At 36.1% G+C, this 18,721-nt stretch overlaps 1 protein-coding gene and 1 long non-coding RNA gene across 6 annotated transcripts in view; one reads left to right on the top strand and one right to left on the bottom strand.

Moving 5' to 3' along the window:
* LOC138443699 (calcium-activated chloride channel regulator 1) overlaps positions 1 to 7,700 on the bottom strand; it is a 30,266-nt gene extending 22,566 nt beyond the window's left edge. Inside the window, exons 1-5 of the mRNA XM_069596553.1 lie at positions 7,529 to 7,700; positions 6,005 to 6,145; positions 5,662 to 5,809; positions 4,787 to 4,895; positions 1,398 to 1,578 (exon numbers count right to left, since the gene is read on the bottom strand). Of these exons, the coding sequence (XP_069452654.1) occupies positions 1,398 to 1,578; positions 4,787 to 4,895; positions 5,662 to 5,809; positions 6,005 to 6,145; positions 7,529 to 7,687 (738 nt within the window). The 5' untranslated portion in view covers positions 7,688 to 7,700. The remainder of the gene's footprint in view (positions 1 to 1,397; positions 1,579 to 4,786; positions 4,896 to 5,661; positions 5,810 to 6,004; positions 6,146 to 7,528) is intronic.
* The window catches only part of LOC138443747 (uncharacterized), a 93,961-nt gene that overhangs the window by 62,915 nt on the left and 12,325 nt on the right, over positions 1 to 18,721 (top strand). The window lies entirely within an intron of this gene.

Here is an 18,721-nt window from a genome sequence, read left to right as displayed (position 1 = left end):
TCTTATATAAGTTGCCCTCCATATTTCAGCTACATGATTTTCCTTCTTCACTATTATTTATTTTCTGATAGGTAGCATCAGTTATCTCTTAATAGGCAAATGCTTTCAGAATTTATAGTTTGGTACAGACAGTATATGTTCCAGTTATCTTGTGTCGCATGATCTAATATCTATTTGGATGCTGAATTCTTTGGCTACCTTTGTGGATCTACTTGCAGCAGGTTAAAGTGAAATTTCTAGACTCATGCTTCAAATAGTCCAAGGAGGGAGCTTTATTAGGCTGGAAAACAATTTTTACTTAAAAATCTCACTGGATTCATTTAGGAGTTTTAGAAGAAATTATCAAGTCTATATTTTTACTCAAGTCTTTCATGATTAATGCCCTAGACTTCAAAGCAATTTTAGAGCTTATTGGAAATAATAGGCTTTTACAAACCTCTACCCATAAAGTCTGTGTTACTAGTAATTTGGTATATGAAAATTTGCTTCTATTAATTGTTAGTTTACTATCTAGAGATAGTATTCTTTATTTTGATTTGATGTTCTTGAAAACTTTCAAATGTTTCATATTTAAAAGTCTATTTTTAATGTTTGGAAGCTTTCATTGAGTAACTATAATATGCTTACATTAATTAAGCTGAATTTATCCAGGGAAAGAGACAATTTCCTATTATCCAAATATTTTATAATTTTAAAAAATTAAAAATTTTAAGTTTACTTTGTACTCACCTTGTGCTAAGCACTGTAGTCATACTTTATTTATATTAGCTCTTATAAAACTAACAACAGTAATACTAAAGTATTTTTTAATTCCCATTTAAAAAACTAGAGAATTAAATTTCAGATTAAGCAGTTTTTTGTTGTTCTGTAGAGACAGAGCCATTTATGTTTTTACAATATCATTTTGCCAAGCATAGTGTGCTTTAGTGTGAAGGTAATGGAAAGCAGAGACTGTCAGTACTTTCTGAAGCTACAGAATGATTTGCTTTGGAAAAGTAGTATGAATAACACTTAGAAGAAATAATTAGAGTAAGGTTGTAGTTCTAGACACTACAGAAGTCAAAGGAGGGAAGGGATGCTATAAGAAATTCTGTGATACCAATGAGGAGGGTACAGTTTTACCTCTGAAGAAAAAAAGACAGTTTAGTAATAAAGTGAAAGTAAAGTCACTCAGTTGTATCTGACTCTTTGTGACCCCATGGACTGAGTATGGGATAGTTTCCAGATATATTCTGACAGGACTGGTGACCCAGGACTGGATAAAATGACTGTTAGTTAACTGTCTTAGTAATTTTCGTTACTTCTATTGGTATATATAATTTCACAGTAGAAAATTCATCTTCTTTAATTAATTTTTCCCAAAGGCTTCCTTTGTGAGACTAGAAAAAGGTACTTACAGAATGGAGACTTTGCATAAACATGATGGACTCTTTTGCAGTCTGGGATTTTTCTGGGATGAATGTACATTCTGCTTCGTACAGACCTGTCTGTGAGTCACGTCTGCATGGCCTTGTTATACAGCTGCCTCCCTGGCACTTCTTGAAAACCACATTAGTACCAGTAATATGAGTTGAACATCTATGGTGAAAGAATTAGATTACATTTATATATGAAGGCCAGAGAAACTATGAATAGATATTAACATCCTAAAATCATTCCCTCAGTGATAATTGCTGTGGACCATGTACCAAATTCCATTTTGGCAAAAGTAGGCACAGTGTCCTACCCCTATTCACCATAAACTTCAACAAGAACAATGATGTTAATTCATATGTATTAATATTCACTGTTCATTAAAGTGATCAGCATATCTATTAGCTCCTTGTAACTTTGAGCTAAAGATGATAATTCCTCACAGGCATGTTGTGAACATTAATTGAGTTAAAAGATACAGAGGAGTGGCTTCCCAGTGGGGAGGGGAGAGTCAACATTATGCTTAAAACCCTCTTAGATTTCCTACTCATGGTACACATATACATATATACTTGCACACGTGTGTGTGTGTATATATATATAAAGAGCCTCTTGATGAAAGTGAAAGAAGAGAGTGAAAAAGTTGGCTTAAAGCTCAACATTCAGAAAACTAAGATCATGGCATCCAGTCCCATCACTTCATGGCAAGTAGATGGAGAAACAATGGAAATAGTGAGAGACTTTATTTCTTTGGGCTCTAAAATCACTGCAGATGGTGACTGCAGCCATGAAATTAACAGACGCTTATTCCTTGGAAGAAAAGCTATGACCAACCTAGAGAGCATATTAAAAAGCAGAGATATTACTTTGCTGACAAAGGTCCATCTAATCAAAACTATGGTTTTTCCAGTAGTCATGTATGGATATGAGAGTTGGACTACAAAGAAAGCTGAGCGCTGAAGTGTTGATGCTTTTTGAAATTTGGTTTTGGAGAAGACTTTTGAGAGTCCCTTGGACTTCAAGGAGATCAAACCAGTCAATCCTAAAGGAAATCAATCCTGAATATTCATTGGAAGGACTGATGCTGAAGCTGAAACTCCTATACTTTGGCCACCTGATGTGAAGAACTGACTCATTTGAAAAGACCCGGATGCTGGGCAAGATTGAAGGTGGGAGGAGAAGGGGGCGACAGAGGATGAGTTGGTTGGATGGCATCACTGACTTGATGGACATGAGTTTGAGTAAGCTCTTGGAGTTGGTGATGGACAGGGAAGCCTGGCGTGCTGCAGTCCATGGGGTTGCGAACAGTCGGACACAACTGATCTGAACTGATATTGCTGTATGTGCTGTGCTGTGCTTAGTCGTTCAGTCGTGTCTGACTCTTTGCGACCCTGTTGCCTGTAGCTCGCCAGGCTCTTCTGTCCATGAGATTCACCAGGCAAGACTACTGGACTGGGTTGCCATGCCCTCCTTCAAGGGGTCTTCCCGACCCAGGAATTGCACCCAGTCTCCCTCATTGCAGGTGGATTCTTTACCATCTGAGGCACCAGATAAGCCCAGGAATACTGGAGTGGGTAGCCTATCAGAAGACCCCCTTCTCCAGGGGGTCTTTCTGATCCAGGAATCGAACCAGAGTCTCATGCATTGCAGGCGGTTACTTTACCAGCTGAGCTACCAGAGAAGCCCATAGTGCTATATAGATGTATACATATATACATAGATGTATATATCATACATAAAAAAACATGTGTGGTTTTTATGTTTACGTTTTACATTTTATTGAGCTAGACTGAAAGAGGAAATGAAAATAAACCCTGTATAGAAATGCTTGTGTGTTCACACCTTTTGGTCTTTATAAGTAAGAGAATTGTCAAATACCTGGCAGAGATTGAGGTGGAGTAGGGTATGGGTAAAAGATTCTAAAGAGTTCTTATTTATCTGAAGGATTTATCCCATTCTGTGTTAATATTAAACTTCATTCCATTAATCCATTTAAATGAATTTATTTGTATTTCAAGGATTAAAAGAAATGATTAGTCATATTTTCCCAGAAGGTTAGCTCTAGAGTAAATGTGAAAATTAAACTTACACTGCCTTCGACAAAGTGCCTGGCTCACAGTAGGAACTCAGTGTTATTTTCGATACTTGTTTTTATATATATCTTTATGACTGATAAGGAAACAGATTTGTTTTCATTAACTTTTAAAAAGTAGTTGTTTGATAGAGTCTTTGTTTAATTTTTACTTTATGCCATGAACAAGGCTAGGAGATTAAAAAAAAAAAATCAGTCCTCAAGGATCTTAAAGTCTAGTGGAGAAGATAAAATGACACAGAAAATTATTGCCCACTGTGAGAGAAGCACCCTCAAGGATTAAATGGCAACCCACTCCAGTATTCTTGCCTAGAAAATTCCATGGACCGAGGAGCCTGGTGGACTGCAGTCCGTGGGGTCACAAAGAGACACAAATGAGTGCCTGAGCGCACATAGACACGCCGCGCGTGCCGGTGAGAGCAGCCCGTGCACGTTGCCTTGGGAACAGCCTCGAGACACTTGGGGGGAAGCATTTAAACTGAGACTTGAAGGATTGACAAGCATTATCTGAATACGGGAGGTGGTGCTGGGAGGGATTGCTGCATGAGAACAGGAGACAGTGTTTCCTGGGTTGAAACCCAAGTCTCTGTGAAAGATTCTAGCAGCTTAGTAGACATAAAGCGAACAATGAAAAAGGCATTTTTCTACCACACCTCTTTTCTCTAACATGTTTTTTTATTCTAAAGCAATTATAATTACACTGATTTCTGTTGTTCTTTAATACTCATTAACTATTCCATGTATTTGATAGTTTTAATTTAAATATCTCATCTATTCATAAATAAGAGCGAATTCTACCTATTCTTTAAAAAATCAAAATTTTCACTTATTTTTATGAAAAGGACTTCTTTTCTTTAAGCTCAAGATTAAATGGAAAATAAAATATACTTAACATGAGACTCTAATAGTTTAATTGATTTCAGTGAAACAGATTCACCTTAAAAAGCTTTGAACCACATGGAATAAAAGATTGGGTAGGAACTTGAGCTCTAATTCTCAGATATCTTAAAGTTTAGATTACAACTTTTTTCTTCCTCTTTCCTCTGACAACATATTTTTAATACAACCCCGTGAATATTGAAATTATTCCCAAATTTTGATTGATTGTGCTTCCAAAATGTAATACTCAGAAATTGTTAGATATATAATGGGGCAGGTTGAATATTGCAATTAACTGTGTGAGCACTCGACCACAAAGATAGTCTTTGTTTGCCTATTATAGAAAATTAAAAATTCATAAGTGAAAACATTTGAAAACATATTTATTCAATAGAATGATACCTTGTTGCTTCAATAGTGTTCCTTCTGGAGATATAGAATGGCTGGTCCCTGTTATTCTCATCAAATATTCCCCATCGGAGGTGGGCCCACTCATGGACAAATACTCTGCCTATGAGAGAATATTGCAGCTTTAAAATTTATATTTACGACAGAAGTATCCCTGGTTTTTGAAAATTCATTATGCACCACTTCATTTTTATGAAAGACCCACCTTAGTACCTGTTTTCACTAACAGAAATTTGAATAGGATTTTGCTTTTATGAAAAAAGGCAAAAAGCAAAGATAGCATTAGGCATTTGTTTTGCAGCCAACTGTTTTACAGACAGCACACACCCAGAGCAGGAAAAGTGACACCACCAAGCTCCTTCCCTAGCAACTGTGCTTGGTATCAAGCCTCATAGATTTGAAATGTGTCTGTGAGCATCTGTGATTTATCTCAACATATTTTGTGTATCTGTTAACAAGATGTGTCCTACGGTAATTGCTTCTTGTATATCATTCTGACTTATGAAATTTTCATAGGAACACTTCTTTTGAATAATGAGGGAAACTTGTATATAAATACAGTTTTCTTATATTTTAAGTCTCCCTTCCCCACATCATCAATCTAACTGAGTCAAGGAAATCTAGAAATTGACAACTTTCATTAGACCAAAGAAGTTAAATCAGTTAGCATTAGTAAATGGCTAACTTTATTATTAAACACACATACCAAAAGAAATGTAGTTAGGTTGAACATAACTAGTTACTTTCCAAACAAAAATATTAATTAATACTTATTTTTTCCTTTAAAAATTTAAAAAATACCATCAATCACAGTGTTATATTTGTTTCCAGTGGAAATAAAAACAGAAGTATGAAATAGATATCCTTACCTCGGGACCCATAGATAGGCAAATTATTAGTCAGCAAGAAGTTTGGAGTAAAATGTATATATTGTCCTTTTTCTCCACATCTTCCATATTGAAGTGTATAGGGATCATCTCCATATTTTAGGTAAGAATTAGCAACTATGACATCTGCCTAAAAGGCAGAATAAACAAACCAAAACAGATCTCGTGAGCAATAGAAACAAGGAAATTTTCATCTAAATTTAGAACATTAATATTACTAAATTAAATACTAAATAGTCATTAGTAATTACTCAAAATTATGAGCATTAATTTCTAAAAGTCACAGCAAGAATAAATAATTTAGGAGCTAGATAAAATACCCTACCTGGTCATATGATTCTTGTTTTGGCATTAAGTACTCAGATTTTGACTTCCACGTCATTGGAATTAAAATGCTTACATTCCTGAAATAAACTCTTCGTTTGGTGGCATGAAACAGGTAAGTAGAAGCTTCATTTACCATTTCCTGACAAAATTAAAAGTACCTTGTAGTAGCAGTTTCACAATGAAATGAATGTGAAAGCGTGCAAACACACAAGAAGAAGCTGATCTAAGCCCATCTCCCCAAATATTTTGGCAGACTAACGGAAAAGTAGGTTACATTTTACCATGTCTATCTAGTTCGTAAACTCTCATTTTTATATACCTAGAAATCAATTCTTTAATTTTTACAGGTCTGCATTCAACATGAGCTGGAGAGCAGGGAGTAAGGATGCTAGGTGAGATATAAAGGTGATTAAGACTGGGAGTCTGTTAGCAAGTTGCTTCTTGAATTGGACAGAGGTGCTTAAAACTGGGTTGGGAGTTTAAAGTTTGGTTGATTTTATGCTGTTGTTAATTGAAAAAACCATTTGCTAGATTTATTTTGAGTTATCTTCTCATATGGAATGTGTTCATAAAAAGCAAAGTTTTACCAGGCAATAATTTTCTAAGAATACGTAAGTCATTGGCTTCAAGTTCTAGTTTTGCTACTTAATGTATGACTGTGCAAATCACTTAACTTCTCTCAATTTATACAGCAAGGGTAATTAATAATCTATATTGTGTGGGCTTTCCAGGTAGTGCTGGTGATAACCTGTGTGCCAGTGCAGGAGACATAAGGGATGTGGGTTTGATCCCTGGGTTGGGAACATCCCCTGGAGGAGGTCATGGCAACTCACTCCAGTGTTCTTGCCTGGAGAATCCCGTGGACAGAAGAGCCTGGTGGGCTACAGTCCATGGGGTCACAAAAAGTCAGATACGACTGAACTGAGTGAGCATGCATGCATTGTTGACCCCCTTAATGGGATATTGAGATACAAAGAAAATAGTATATATTAAGAGTACTATATATAGAATATTGTGCTGATTAACCCAAAGAAAATTAGGAAATAAGTCTTCAAAAATATAATATTTTCTTTGTGATCAGATACCTAAGAATTTCAAAATTTTCAGAGCTAAACAAATGTGAAGACTGAAAAAATTGAAAAAAATGTATAAGATAATGAACCTCAAGGGCTTTAAATAAGGTTAGTTTTTTAAACATTATAAAAGTAACCATAAAGTTTCAAAATTATTCTCTAGAAGCTTGAAGATCTTTCTCTTAGCTTAATGAGTTGAAAATATTAGTAGTTTGGCCTTTTAATAATTCATTAAGGAAGTGACTAAAGCTATTAATATATGATACATAATACTTAAACTAAGCAGATATTAACCTTGACAGTTTAGATACATGCTAAATAAATGATGAATATTATCAAAGGAATTTTGGAAAGTTATAACTCTATGTGAATGTGCGTATCTGCCTAGGCAACATGAGTTGGAGTACTTAACAAAATAAAAATAAGTGGATAATAAGCTTTTCTCTTACCTTTATGTTTTGAATGAGTTTTTCATCTTCTGGCACACTAGGGTTAATTGCAATGACAATGCCTTCATATCCATTGTTAATCAAATTTACCTTTGAACTTTTCATTCCAGGCAGGAGATGCAAAGTTAGGAACAGAATGACAGTCAGACAGAGCACCATTTTTGCCCATGTTACAATAAACTTATTGGAAATGTAAGGAGAGTATTTATGTATCTGTATAACTCAGAGATTTGACTGTAGCCCCAAATTTGCATAAAAGTATTATAAAATATCTTGATGAACTTCCTCATTCTAAAGAATTCTTCAATTGTTAAGTAGTAACAGGGATTATACTGGGCATTTATTGTACTTTCTAAGACAGCTAAGGTGTTAAATACTCATTGAATTGAGGAATTCTTTTAGGTTATGTAGTTAGTCATCATCCTCATCATGGTGGTCATTCATTGTCTTCATTGTCATCATCATCAAATAGTTTTAGGTATTTTCCAGTGCTGGCATCTGTTTACAGAAGAGTGGTGTGTGAAAAACTGAGGAACTGAAATGCAAATCACCAGGAAATAACAGATGAAAAAGCCATGTTTAAAAAACAAAGCAAAGATGAATAAAGGAACTAGAGCAGAAGTGGCAGTGAATTATCAAAATCCTAATTCACTGCCCCTCCTTCTCTAATTCTTTTATTTATTTTTGTTTCATTTTCTAAACGAGACTTTTTCATCTGTTATTTCCTGGTGCTTTGCGTTTCAGTTCCTCATGCTTTCACAGAGCACTTTTCTGTAAACAGAACCCAGGACTGTAAAATACCTATTTGATGATGATGGAAGTCATATAAGCACACTGGTTGGAAACAGCTATGTGTGAAGAGGGAAGTGGGTTTCCCCCCCTACTTTCTGTGATGACTACTTGGGTATTTCTGTTTTCAAATAGCACTGAATGCTTTAAATCCTTGTATAACTTGGACAGTTAATATGCTTCAATTACATTTCTTTTTTGGGTTGAACACAAATCCGCCAATATTCTGTTAGCTTGAAATGGTTGTGTACATAGCATTGTGAGCTGGCTTTAGAGTCAGATGAATCTAAACCTGACCCTTGCCTTGGTCATTTAATAGTCATGTGATTCTTTTTAAAAAGTGAGGTAAAGGAACTTCCCTGGTGGTCCAGTGGTTAAGATCCACCTTCAATGCAAGGACACAAGTTAGATCCCTTGTCAGGTAACTAAGATTCCACATGCCACAGAACAACTAAGCCTGCACGCTGCAACTACTGAAGCTCATGTGCTCTGCAGCCTGTGCCACAGCTGGAGAGTCTGTGTGCAGCAAGAAAAGATCCTGCATGCCACTACTGAGACCTGATGCAGCCAATTAAATAAACAGTTTAAAAAAATGAGGTGTAGTTGGTGTAAAGTATCTGGGCTTTCCTTGTGGCTCAGCTAGTAAAGAATCTGCCTGCAATGCAGGAGACCTGGGTTTGATCCCTGGGTTGGGAAGATCCCCTGGAGAAGGGAAGGGCTACCCACTCCAGTATTCGGGCCTGGAGAATTCCATGGACTGTATAGTCCATGGAGTCGCAAAGAGTCGGACACGACTAAGCCACTTTCACTTACTTGCTCATTTACTGGTATAAAATATAAGTTTCAGGTGCACAACAAAATGATTCACAGTTTTTAAAGATTATATTATACTTATAAAATATTGGCTATATTCCCTGTGTTGTACAATATACCCTTGTAGCTTATTTTATACATTTTGTAGTTTGTAACTCTTAGTCCCCTACCATTATCTTGCCTGGCCCTTCTTCCTTCTTTCCACCAGTGACCACTAGTTCTGTGTATCAGTGAGTCTGTTTCTTTTTTGTTGTATTTGCTAGTTTGTTGTATGCTTTATGTTTTACTTATAAATGAAACCATACAGCATTTGGCTTATTTCACTTAGCATAACGCCCTGTTGGTCTGTCCGTGCTGTCACAAATGGCAAGATTTCATTTTTTTTTTTAACAGCTGAGTAATAGTCCATTATATATATATCACATCTTTATCTATTCATCTGTTCGTGGGCCTTTAAATTGCTCCTGTATCTTGGCTATTGTAAATGATGCAATAATGAACATAGGGATGCATATATCTTTTCTATTTCATGATTTTCCTTTCTTTGAATAAATACCCAGGACTGGAATTATTAGATCATGTGGTAGTTCTATTTTTTTTTTAAACTTTTGAGGAATCTCTACACTGTTTTCCATAGTGGCTAATCAGTGTTCTTCCTGCTCTTTAAAGAGTAAAGAAATGAGTAAAACACAGGCACTGCCTTTAAAGAACTTGCAAATTTGAGATTTGAACTCAGGTCATCCACTTTCAGAATCTATGTTTTTTAAATATATGTAACATACATAACTTCTCAAAGGATGAATCAGTGAGTATCAGCCTAGAAAATTATTTTGAAAGCAGTTTCTTTTTGTTTCTATTGCAGACTAGTACTTGACAGTATGAGTAAAAAGAATGGGGACCACTATGATTATTTGCTATAAATGAATAGAACTTTTATCTTTTTTTCAATTTTAGGTTGAATAATGGAATTTTCAAAAGACTTTTGCCATGAAAACTTAGAATTAAGTACAAGTCTTTCAGAATTTATTCACTTTTTGATTATTTTAAGGACAGAAAACCTTTCAATAAGCAATTCTTAAACTGTATTTGAAATGGAAATGGTCAACAGAGGTAAAAAATCATATTGTCATAAAAATTTCAAAAACTTAATCTCTAAGTTTCTTTTGATGATCTTTATTAAAACTTATTTCTTTATTCTTTCCCTGTTGCCTCTTCTCCTAAAAGATATTTGTCTGGATGCCTCACAGAAATGTTGAGATAATAGCAAATTATTTTTTATATATACTACCTTTCAAAGAATTACATAAAATGAATTAAAAGCAAATGCTATTCTTTGTAGTATGATATATGAAGAAAGAAATGTTAAGAGTTCTCCTATGGGTATGTTGCACCGATTCAGAGGTGTTTGAACCGCACCCACTCATGCTACTGTCCGATCGTTCTTAGATGTCACAGTTAATTCCTGTAGAGATTATACTAGATTTTACCAACTGTTACATAAACTTTAAACTGATGAATACAGTGAATTGTTAGCTTAGTCTCCTTGTAGATGCTGCCTTAAAATTTTATTGGCCTTTCCTTTTTTTTTGCTTGTTTTATACCATCACTTCTGGAATGTTTTTTTATTTGCTACCAACATTCATGCTCTGCGTTCATGACTATTCTCTTCATTATTTTATTTTACAAATCTGTTCATTTTTTCAACAAACGTAATGGACACTTGCCATGTATCAGGCACTCTGCTAGTGTATTAAGCTATAATCATTATCTTCTTCAAGGTGCTTCCAATCTACTTGGCATCCTGGACACTAGTACTTATCTTGATTGATTTTCTCTTGTTCTTCCTACATTGTTGAATATTATTTCAATTTAGAGACTCTGATCATTATGCAATTTATTACTGTGATTTTTGAACTTAACACTATCTCAGCCAAGTGTTAACTACTACATTGCTGTAGAATACTCTATAAGTTTCTTCAGTGTCCACTTACCCTCTCCTCCTTGCTGCTAGAATTTCAATTTTTTCCAGGTGTTTTCAACGTTAATGTGACTCGAATGAAGGCTATCCCTATCTCAAGCTCAAGGATAATTCTAGGTTGATCTGAGCCATGGTCTTCAAAGTGTGGTTTGCAGACCTCTAAAGGTCTCCAAGACTCTTTCAGAAGATCTAAAAGGCCAAAAACTATTTTGATGATTATACTAAGAAGTTACAGTATTTGTGTTTTTTAAATTTAAATTTGTTGACATTTGATGATGATGATGCAAAAGTTGCAGAAGATAATACTGCTAAGACCTTAGCACAAATAAGGAAGACCACTTGGACAAAAGGTATAAGCTGAACTAGCCACATTTGTCATAAGTGCCATGTTTTACTTGAAAGCATTATTGACAAAATATGGTTATTTAGACATAGATATTTGGCAAATATTTTTCCCAAAAATGTCATGTAAGTGAAGACAACTAACTATTTGTTGACAATGATAAAATTTGAGCTTTTAAAAATTAGAATTTGGAAATATTGTAAACTAGATAAAGACTTTTCTCATAAGGTTGGTAGTAGGTGGTATCAATTGATGTGAGTTTTTGCTATTGTGTAATGAAATGTGTCAACATTTAGAAGATTTGCATAACTCAGTGAATCAGTATTTTCCAAATCATCAATGTATGATATTAAAAAATTACACAAGTGTAAATATCCATTCAAAATATAATATTCATAAAGAACTGTTTAACAGAATATCAATTTACTTGATTTGTGATGTTTTCTAAATCAATAGATGTTTGAAAACTATTTCTAAAATTTCAATAAAATCAATATTACTTAATTTAAATACCAATTAACAAATATTTGATTTTAGTAATATCTTTTCATTAAAATACTCAAGAAACCCTGTTAATAAACAGTAAACTATTTCTTAGAAGCTATAATTGGCTTGCATTTTAATCATTCATCCCTTAATACCCAGGAAAGAATTTTTTGTTGATGTTGTTTGCTAAACAAACTTACGGGTAATGTGAGAAATAGTTTAAAAAATTTGAAAGAAGAGGTAAACTAAGGAAGGGATACAGTATTAGATTAACTCTTCTTAGTTATCTACCAGGAATCAATATTTGCTACTTCTCTGAAATAACTCATTTTGGTAGTTTGATATATGTTCATATACACACATAGATATACACACTAAAACATTATTGGCATAATGGGTTAGGAAGACAATTTATAGTATAGCGAAATAAACATTTTGAAAATTAAATATTTTGTAGTTTATTATGATTAAACTTCTTTTTTTTTATTTTTTTTTAGTATTTGTTTATTTTTTTTTTCTTTATGAGTATTAACATTTTATTTTATTTATTTTTTTTTTAAATTTTAAAATCTTTAATTCTTACATGCATTCCCAAACATGACCCAGAAAGGTATGATTAAACTTCTTTTGGAGAAAGAAATTTAGTAAAGTAGCAACTTGGGAGTGTTTTTTGAAGTAGTCTATAGACAGCCAGGAGACCAGAGTTTGAGGCTTGTATATGCTGCTAATTTACTTTGTACAGACGGTGTCAACTTGTATAACCTCTAGCTCCTCATTTATAACATAAATTTATATCTACCTTTAAGAATTCCCATGGTAATTAAATGAGAATGTAAGTACTGTTTGTATATACAAAGGAAAGTGAAAGTGAAAATTGCTCAGTTGTGTCCGACTCTTTGCAACCCCATGGACTATACAGTCCATGGAATTCTCCAGGCTCGAACATTGGACTGGGTAGCCTTTCCCTTCTCCAGGGGATCTTCCCAACCCAGGGATCGAACCCAGGTCTCCCGCATTTAGGCAGATTCTTTACCAGCTGAGCCACAAGGGAAGCCCGTATATACAAAATACTATTTGAATAGAAAGCATTATTATTTAGAATATTAAATAGGGTGTTCAGTACCACAAGTCTATCCTGTACAATAAAGCTAAGAAGTCAGGCATGGCCCTTGGTATATGAAGAGAACTCACCACTGGGAAGTCATATGACGAGTTATTTTTGAAATGTTACTGATACATTCATGCTGGAAGTAACACATTTTCTGTTATCTACTCCAGTAATACACATGCTAAACAGATCTTTTACCTAAAGCTAAGGTCCAAAGTCTCCAACCATAAAACAAAATGTTCTTTGTGTAATACTAATTGTTCTGTATAGAGATAAACTCTGCAGAAGTCTTTCTTGTGGTGGGCTTTAACTAGCTGAGCTAACTTGCTGGTCTCATGATCATGAGGTAGTTCTCTTGCCATTTTTTCTCCTCTGATAGTTTGGAAGTTATATGCTGTATTTCTATTTGTTTACTGTTTCCCCTAAAAATTTTAATATGAATATTTGTCTTAACAAAGTTCAAAGTTAATCAAGTTATCTTTTCTTTTCAGAGTAAACAAGGACCTTAGTAAACTTGAATTCCAATCCTTCTTTTTCATTTATATTATCCTTCTCATATATCTTAATTCCACATATTAATTTATTAATTTAGTTTAAATGTATTTATTTAGGCTGTCTTTATTGCTGTGCAGGGACTTTCTCTAACTGTGGGGAGCACGGACTACTCTAGTTGCCGTCCTCAGACTTCTCATTGTGGTGGCTTCTCTTGTTGTGGAGCACAGGGTCCAGGGCATGTGAGCTTTGGTAGTTGCTGCTCATGGGCTCTAGAGCTCAAGCTCAGTAGCTGTGGCACACGGGCTTAGTTGTATTGCTTTGAGTACAAAAATTTAAATTATTTCTTCCAATCCATGAGTATGGAATATTTTTGCATTTATTTGTGTCTTCTTCAATTTCATCAATGTCTTATAGTTTTCAGTCTTCTGCTATTTTATAGTAAGTCTTGAAATCAGACAATGTGAGTCCCCAACTTTGTTCTTCCTTTTCAGAGAAAAATTTTTTGTTATTCTGGTTTCTTTCAATTTCCAAGTTTTAGAATTTTCTTCTCACTTTCTATCAAAAAACCTAGTGAGATCTTGTTAAACTTATAGATAAGTTTTGAGAAAATTCTCATCTTAACAATATTGAGTCTTCTGGTACATAAATATTATTTATTGCTCAATTTTATTTAGGTCATCTAACTTCTGGCAGAAAGTGAAGAGGAGCTAAAAGGCCTCTTGATGAAAGTGAAAGAGAAGAGCGAAAAAGTTGGCTTAAAGCTCAACATTCAGAAAACGATCATGGCATCTGGTCCCATCACTTCATGGGAAATAGATGGGGAAACAGTGGAAACAGTGTCAGGCTTTATTTTTTGGGCTCCAAAATCACTGCAGATGGTGATTGCAGCCATGAAATTAAAAGACGCTTACTCCTTGGAAGAAAAGTTATGACCAACCTAGATAGTATATCCAAGAGCAGAGACATTACTTTGCCGACTAAGGTCTGTCTAGTCAAGGCTATGGTTTTTCCTGTGGTCATGTATGGATGTGAGAGTTGGACTGTGAAGAAGGCTGAGCACCGAAGAATTGACGCTTTTGAAGTGTGGTGTTGGAGAAGACTCTTGAGAGTCCCTTGGACTACAAGGAGATCCAACCAGTCCATTCTGAGGGAGATCAACCCTGGGATTCTTTGGAAGGAATGATGCTAAAGCTGAAACTCCAGTACTTTGGCCACCTCATGAGAAGAGTTGACTCATTGGAAAAGACTGTGATGCTGGGAGGGATTGGGGGCAGGAGGAGAAGGGGACGACAGAGGATGAGATGCCTGGATGGCATCACGGACTCGATGGACATGAGTTTGGGCAAACTCCGGGAGATGGTGATGGACAGGGAGGCCTGGTGTGCTGCGATTCATGGGGTCACAGAGTCGGACACAACTGAGCGACTGAACTGAACTGAACTGAACTTCTCTCAGTATATTTTGTAGTTTTCAGTATACAAGTTTTTTTTTTTTTTTTTTACAATTATTGTCATATTATCTCTATACAGTGCATGTGCTTAGTCACTCCGTCATGTCCAACACTTTGTGACCCTTGGACTACAGCCGGCGAGGTTCCTCTGTCCATGGGATTCTCCAGTCAAGAATACTGGAGTGGATTACCATTACTTCCTCCAGAGTATTATTATAAATGGCACTTAAAATTTTTTCAGATGTTTCGCTAGTGTATAGAAGTAAACAAGGAGAGACAAGAAGGCCTTCTTCAATGAACAATGCAAAGAAATAGAGGAAACCAACAGAAAGGGAAACACGAGATCTCTTCAAGAAAATTAGAGTTATCAAAGGAATATTTCAGGCAAAGATGTGCACAATAAAGGACAGAAATAGTAAAGACCTAATAGGAGCAGAATAGATCAAGAAGAGATGGAAAGAATACACAGAAGAACTGTACAAAAGAGATCTTAATTACCCAGATTACCATGATGGTGTGATCACTCACTTACAGCCAGACATTCTGGAGTGTGAAGTCAAGTGGGCCTTAGGAAGCACTGCTGCCAATAAAGCTAGTGGAGAGGATAGAATTCCAGCAGAGCTATTTAAAATCCTAAAAGATGATACTATTAAACTGCTGCATTCAATATGTCAGCAAATATGGAAAACCCAGCAGTGGCCGCAGGACTGGAAAAGGTCAGTCTTCATCCCAGTTCTCAAGAAGGGCAGTACTAAAAAATGCATTCCTCTCCCGTGCTAGTAAGGTTATACTCAAAATTCTCCAAGCTAGGCTTCAGCAGTACATGAACCAAGAGCTTCTAGATGTTCAAGTTGGTTTTAGAAAATGAGAGGAACCAAAGATCAAATTGCCAGCATTCACTGGATCACAGAGAAAGCAAGGGCATTCCAGAAAAAACTATCTACTTCTGCTTCATTGACTATGCTAAAGCCTTTGAGAGTGTGGATCACAACAAACTGTGGAAAACTCTTAAAAAGATGGGAACACCAGACCATCTTAACCTGTCTCTTGAGAAACCTGTGTGTGGGTCAAACAGCATCAGTTAGAACCTTATGTGGAACAACTGACTGGTTCAAAATTGAGAAAGGGGTATGACAAGGCTGTTTATTGTCACCGTGTTTATTTAACTTATATGCAGACCACATCATGTGAAATGCCAGGCTGGATGAATTACAAGTTAGAATCAAGATCTGGGAGAAATATCAACAACCTCAGATATGCAGATGATACCATGCTAATGACAGAAAGCCAAGGGGAACTGAAGAGACTCTTGATGAGGCTGAAAGAAGAGAGTGAAAAAGCTGGCTTAAAACTCAGTATTAACAAAACTAAGATCATGACATCTGGTCCCATTACTTCATAGCAAATAGAAGGGGAAAAGGTGAAAGTAGTGACAGATTTCTTCTTCTTAGGCTCTAAAATCACTGCAGATGGTGATTGCAGCCATGGAATTAGAAGATGATTGCTCTTGGCAGAAAAACTATGACAAACCTAGACAGTGTATTAAAAAGCAAAGACATCACTTTGACAACAAAGGGCCATATAGTCAAGGCTATGGTCTTTATAGTAGTCCTCTATGAATGTGAGAGTTGGACCACAAAGAAGGCAGAATGCTGAAGAATTGATGCTTTTGAACTGTGGTGCTGGAGAAGACTCTTGAGAGTCTCCTGGACAGCAAGAATATCAAGCCAGTCAATCCTAAAGGAAAGCAGTCCTGAATACTCATGGGAAGGACTGATGCTGAAACTGAAGCTCCAATACTGTGACCACCTGATACAAAGAGCCAACTTGTTGGAAAAGACCCTGATGCTGGGAAAGACTGAAGGCAAAAGGAGAATGGGGTGGCAGAGGATAAGATGGTTAGATAGAATCACTGACTTAATGGACAGGAATTTGGGCAAACTCTGGGAGGGACAGGGAAACCTGGCATGCCAGTCCATGGTGTCTCAAAGAGTTTGATATGACTTGGCAACTGAACACACACAGAAGTAATGGATTTTTAAAAATAAATTGTTGTTGTATAATGCAACCTTGATAAAATCACATATTAGTTTTATAGCTTTTGCAGAAGAGGTTGGATTTTCTGCATAGATGATCATATCATTTGCAAACAAGGAGAGTTTTACTTATTTTCTAATCTTGATGAGTTTTATTTGTTTTCTCATGTTATTACACTGCTAGACTCTCCAGAGGAACATTGATTACAAGAAGGAAGGTTGACTTGAACTGCCAAATCAACATTACTGTAAGTGTAAACCCATAGTGTTTCTATCAACCTTCTAGATGATTTAAATATTTAACTATGGAGTTATATTCGGAGAAGGCAATGGCACCCCACTCCAGTACTCTTGCCTGGAAAATCCCATAGATGGAGGAACCTGGTAGGCTGCAGTCCATGGGATCGCAAAGAGTCGGACACGACTGAGCGACTTCACTTTCACTTTTCACTTTTCACTTTCATGCTTTGGAGAAGGAAATGGCAACCCACTCCAGTATTCTTGCCTGGAGAATCCCAGGGATGGGGAAGCCTGGTGGGCTGCCGTCTATGGAGTCGCATAGAGTCGGACACGACTGAAGCGACTTAGCAGCAGCATGGAGTTATATTAACAGACACCAAAATTTCATTGTTGTTGAGATCTTCAACTCATCTGCTTTCACTGTCTCCTCATTCACTTGATTTCAGTTCCTTGAACAAGCCAAGTTTATTACTCTATTAGAAATTGTAATAAGGTTAGGGGCCTCAGGATGAGCAGGAATCACACTTTGTTTCTTGCTTTTGTTTCTCTTATCATGTTAGTATCCATCTTTCAGACGGACTTTCTCTACAAGCCAGGAATTTTGGTTGCTGACAGTTCAGACTCATATCTTTTCAACATCACCACCTGAGAAAAAAGAGCTTCTTGTCACGTACCTCAGCTTAAACAAGCAAGACAAGGGGCTCTGGTTGTATTGGATCAGGCTTTGTGCTCACCCTCTGAACCAATCTGTGTGGCCAGGGTGTCAGGTCTTTGTGACTGGCATATCCAGTGTTAGGGATATACCATGACAAGGGAGGAATGCTCCCAAGTGATATGTTTAGGCTACATATTAGAGTAGTGAATGAGGTGAGGGGGGCCATGATGTTCCATAAGGAAAATTGAGCGATAACAACATGGCCAAGTGTTAAATCACTGGGAGGTCAGGCATTTCCTTGGTTGGTATCTTATACAGTTCTCAAGAGGTTCTTTTGTGATGTTTTAATACTTCTTGTTTTGAGGATAGGAACTAGAATAAGTGCAAAAGAAGAATACTGCTCAACATTCAGTCATGTCCATCCATGCCAGGTTTATCTTGTCAGCTTAATGCACCTTCCTTGGCTTAGTGTACTGACACTGCTGAACCTCTGCTCACGGTCTCTCCTTCAGCATCTATAATAGGTTTCCCCTACTTCTTGGAGGGCTAAGAACTTTGCTCTCACACAAGGAATATTTGAAATGTTAGGTTCCTGAGGATATGCACACAATAGGCACTCAATAAATATTTGCCATATTTAATTGAACCTGAAGAAATGAATTTACTGATGGCAAGTAGATAATGTAGGAAGGGAAGAGGCACTCCAAGGTAAGCCACAGGAGAACTTTGCACAGGCGGTAAGCTTGAACACAGTGATCTAAAAATCATTTCAAGTAAATAGCTGCTTTACACCTGCATGA

The sequence above is a fragment of the Ovis canadensis genome, chromosome 1 (genome assembly GCF_042477335.2).
Source record: "Ovis canadensis isolate MfBH-ARS-UI-01 breed Bighorn chromosome 1, ARS-UI_OviCan_v2, whole genome shotgun sequence".
NCBI classification, from domain to species: Eukaryota; Metazoa; Chordata; class Mammalia; order Artiodactyla; family Bovidae; genus Ovis; species Ovis canadensis.
The sequence above is the reverse complement of the archived record's forward strand: the minus strand, read 5'-3'. Positions and strand labels throughout refer to the sequence as shown.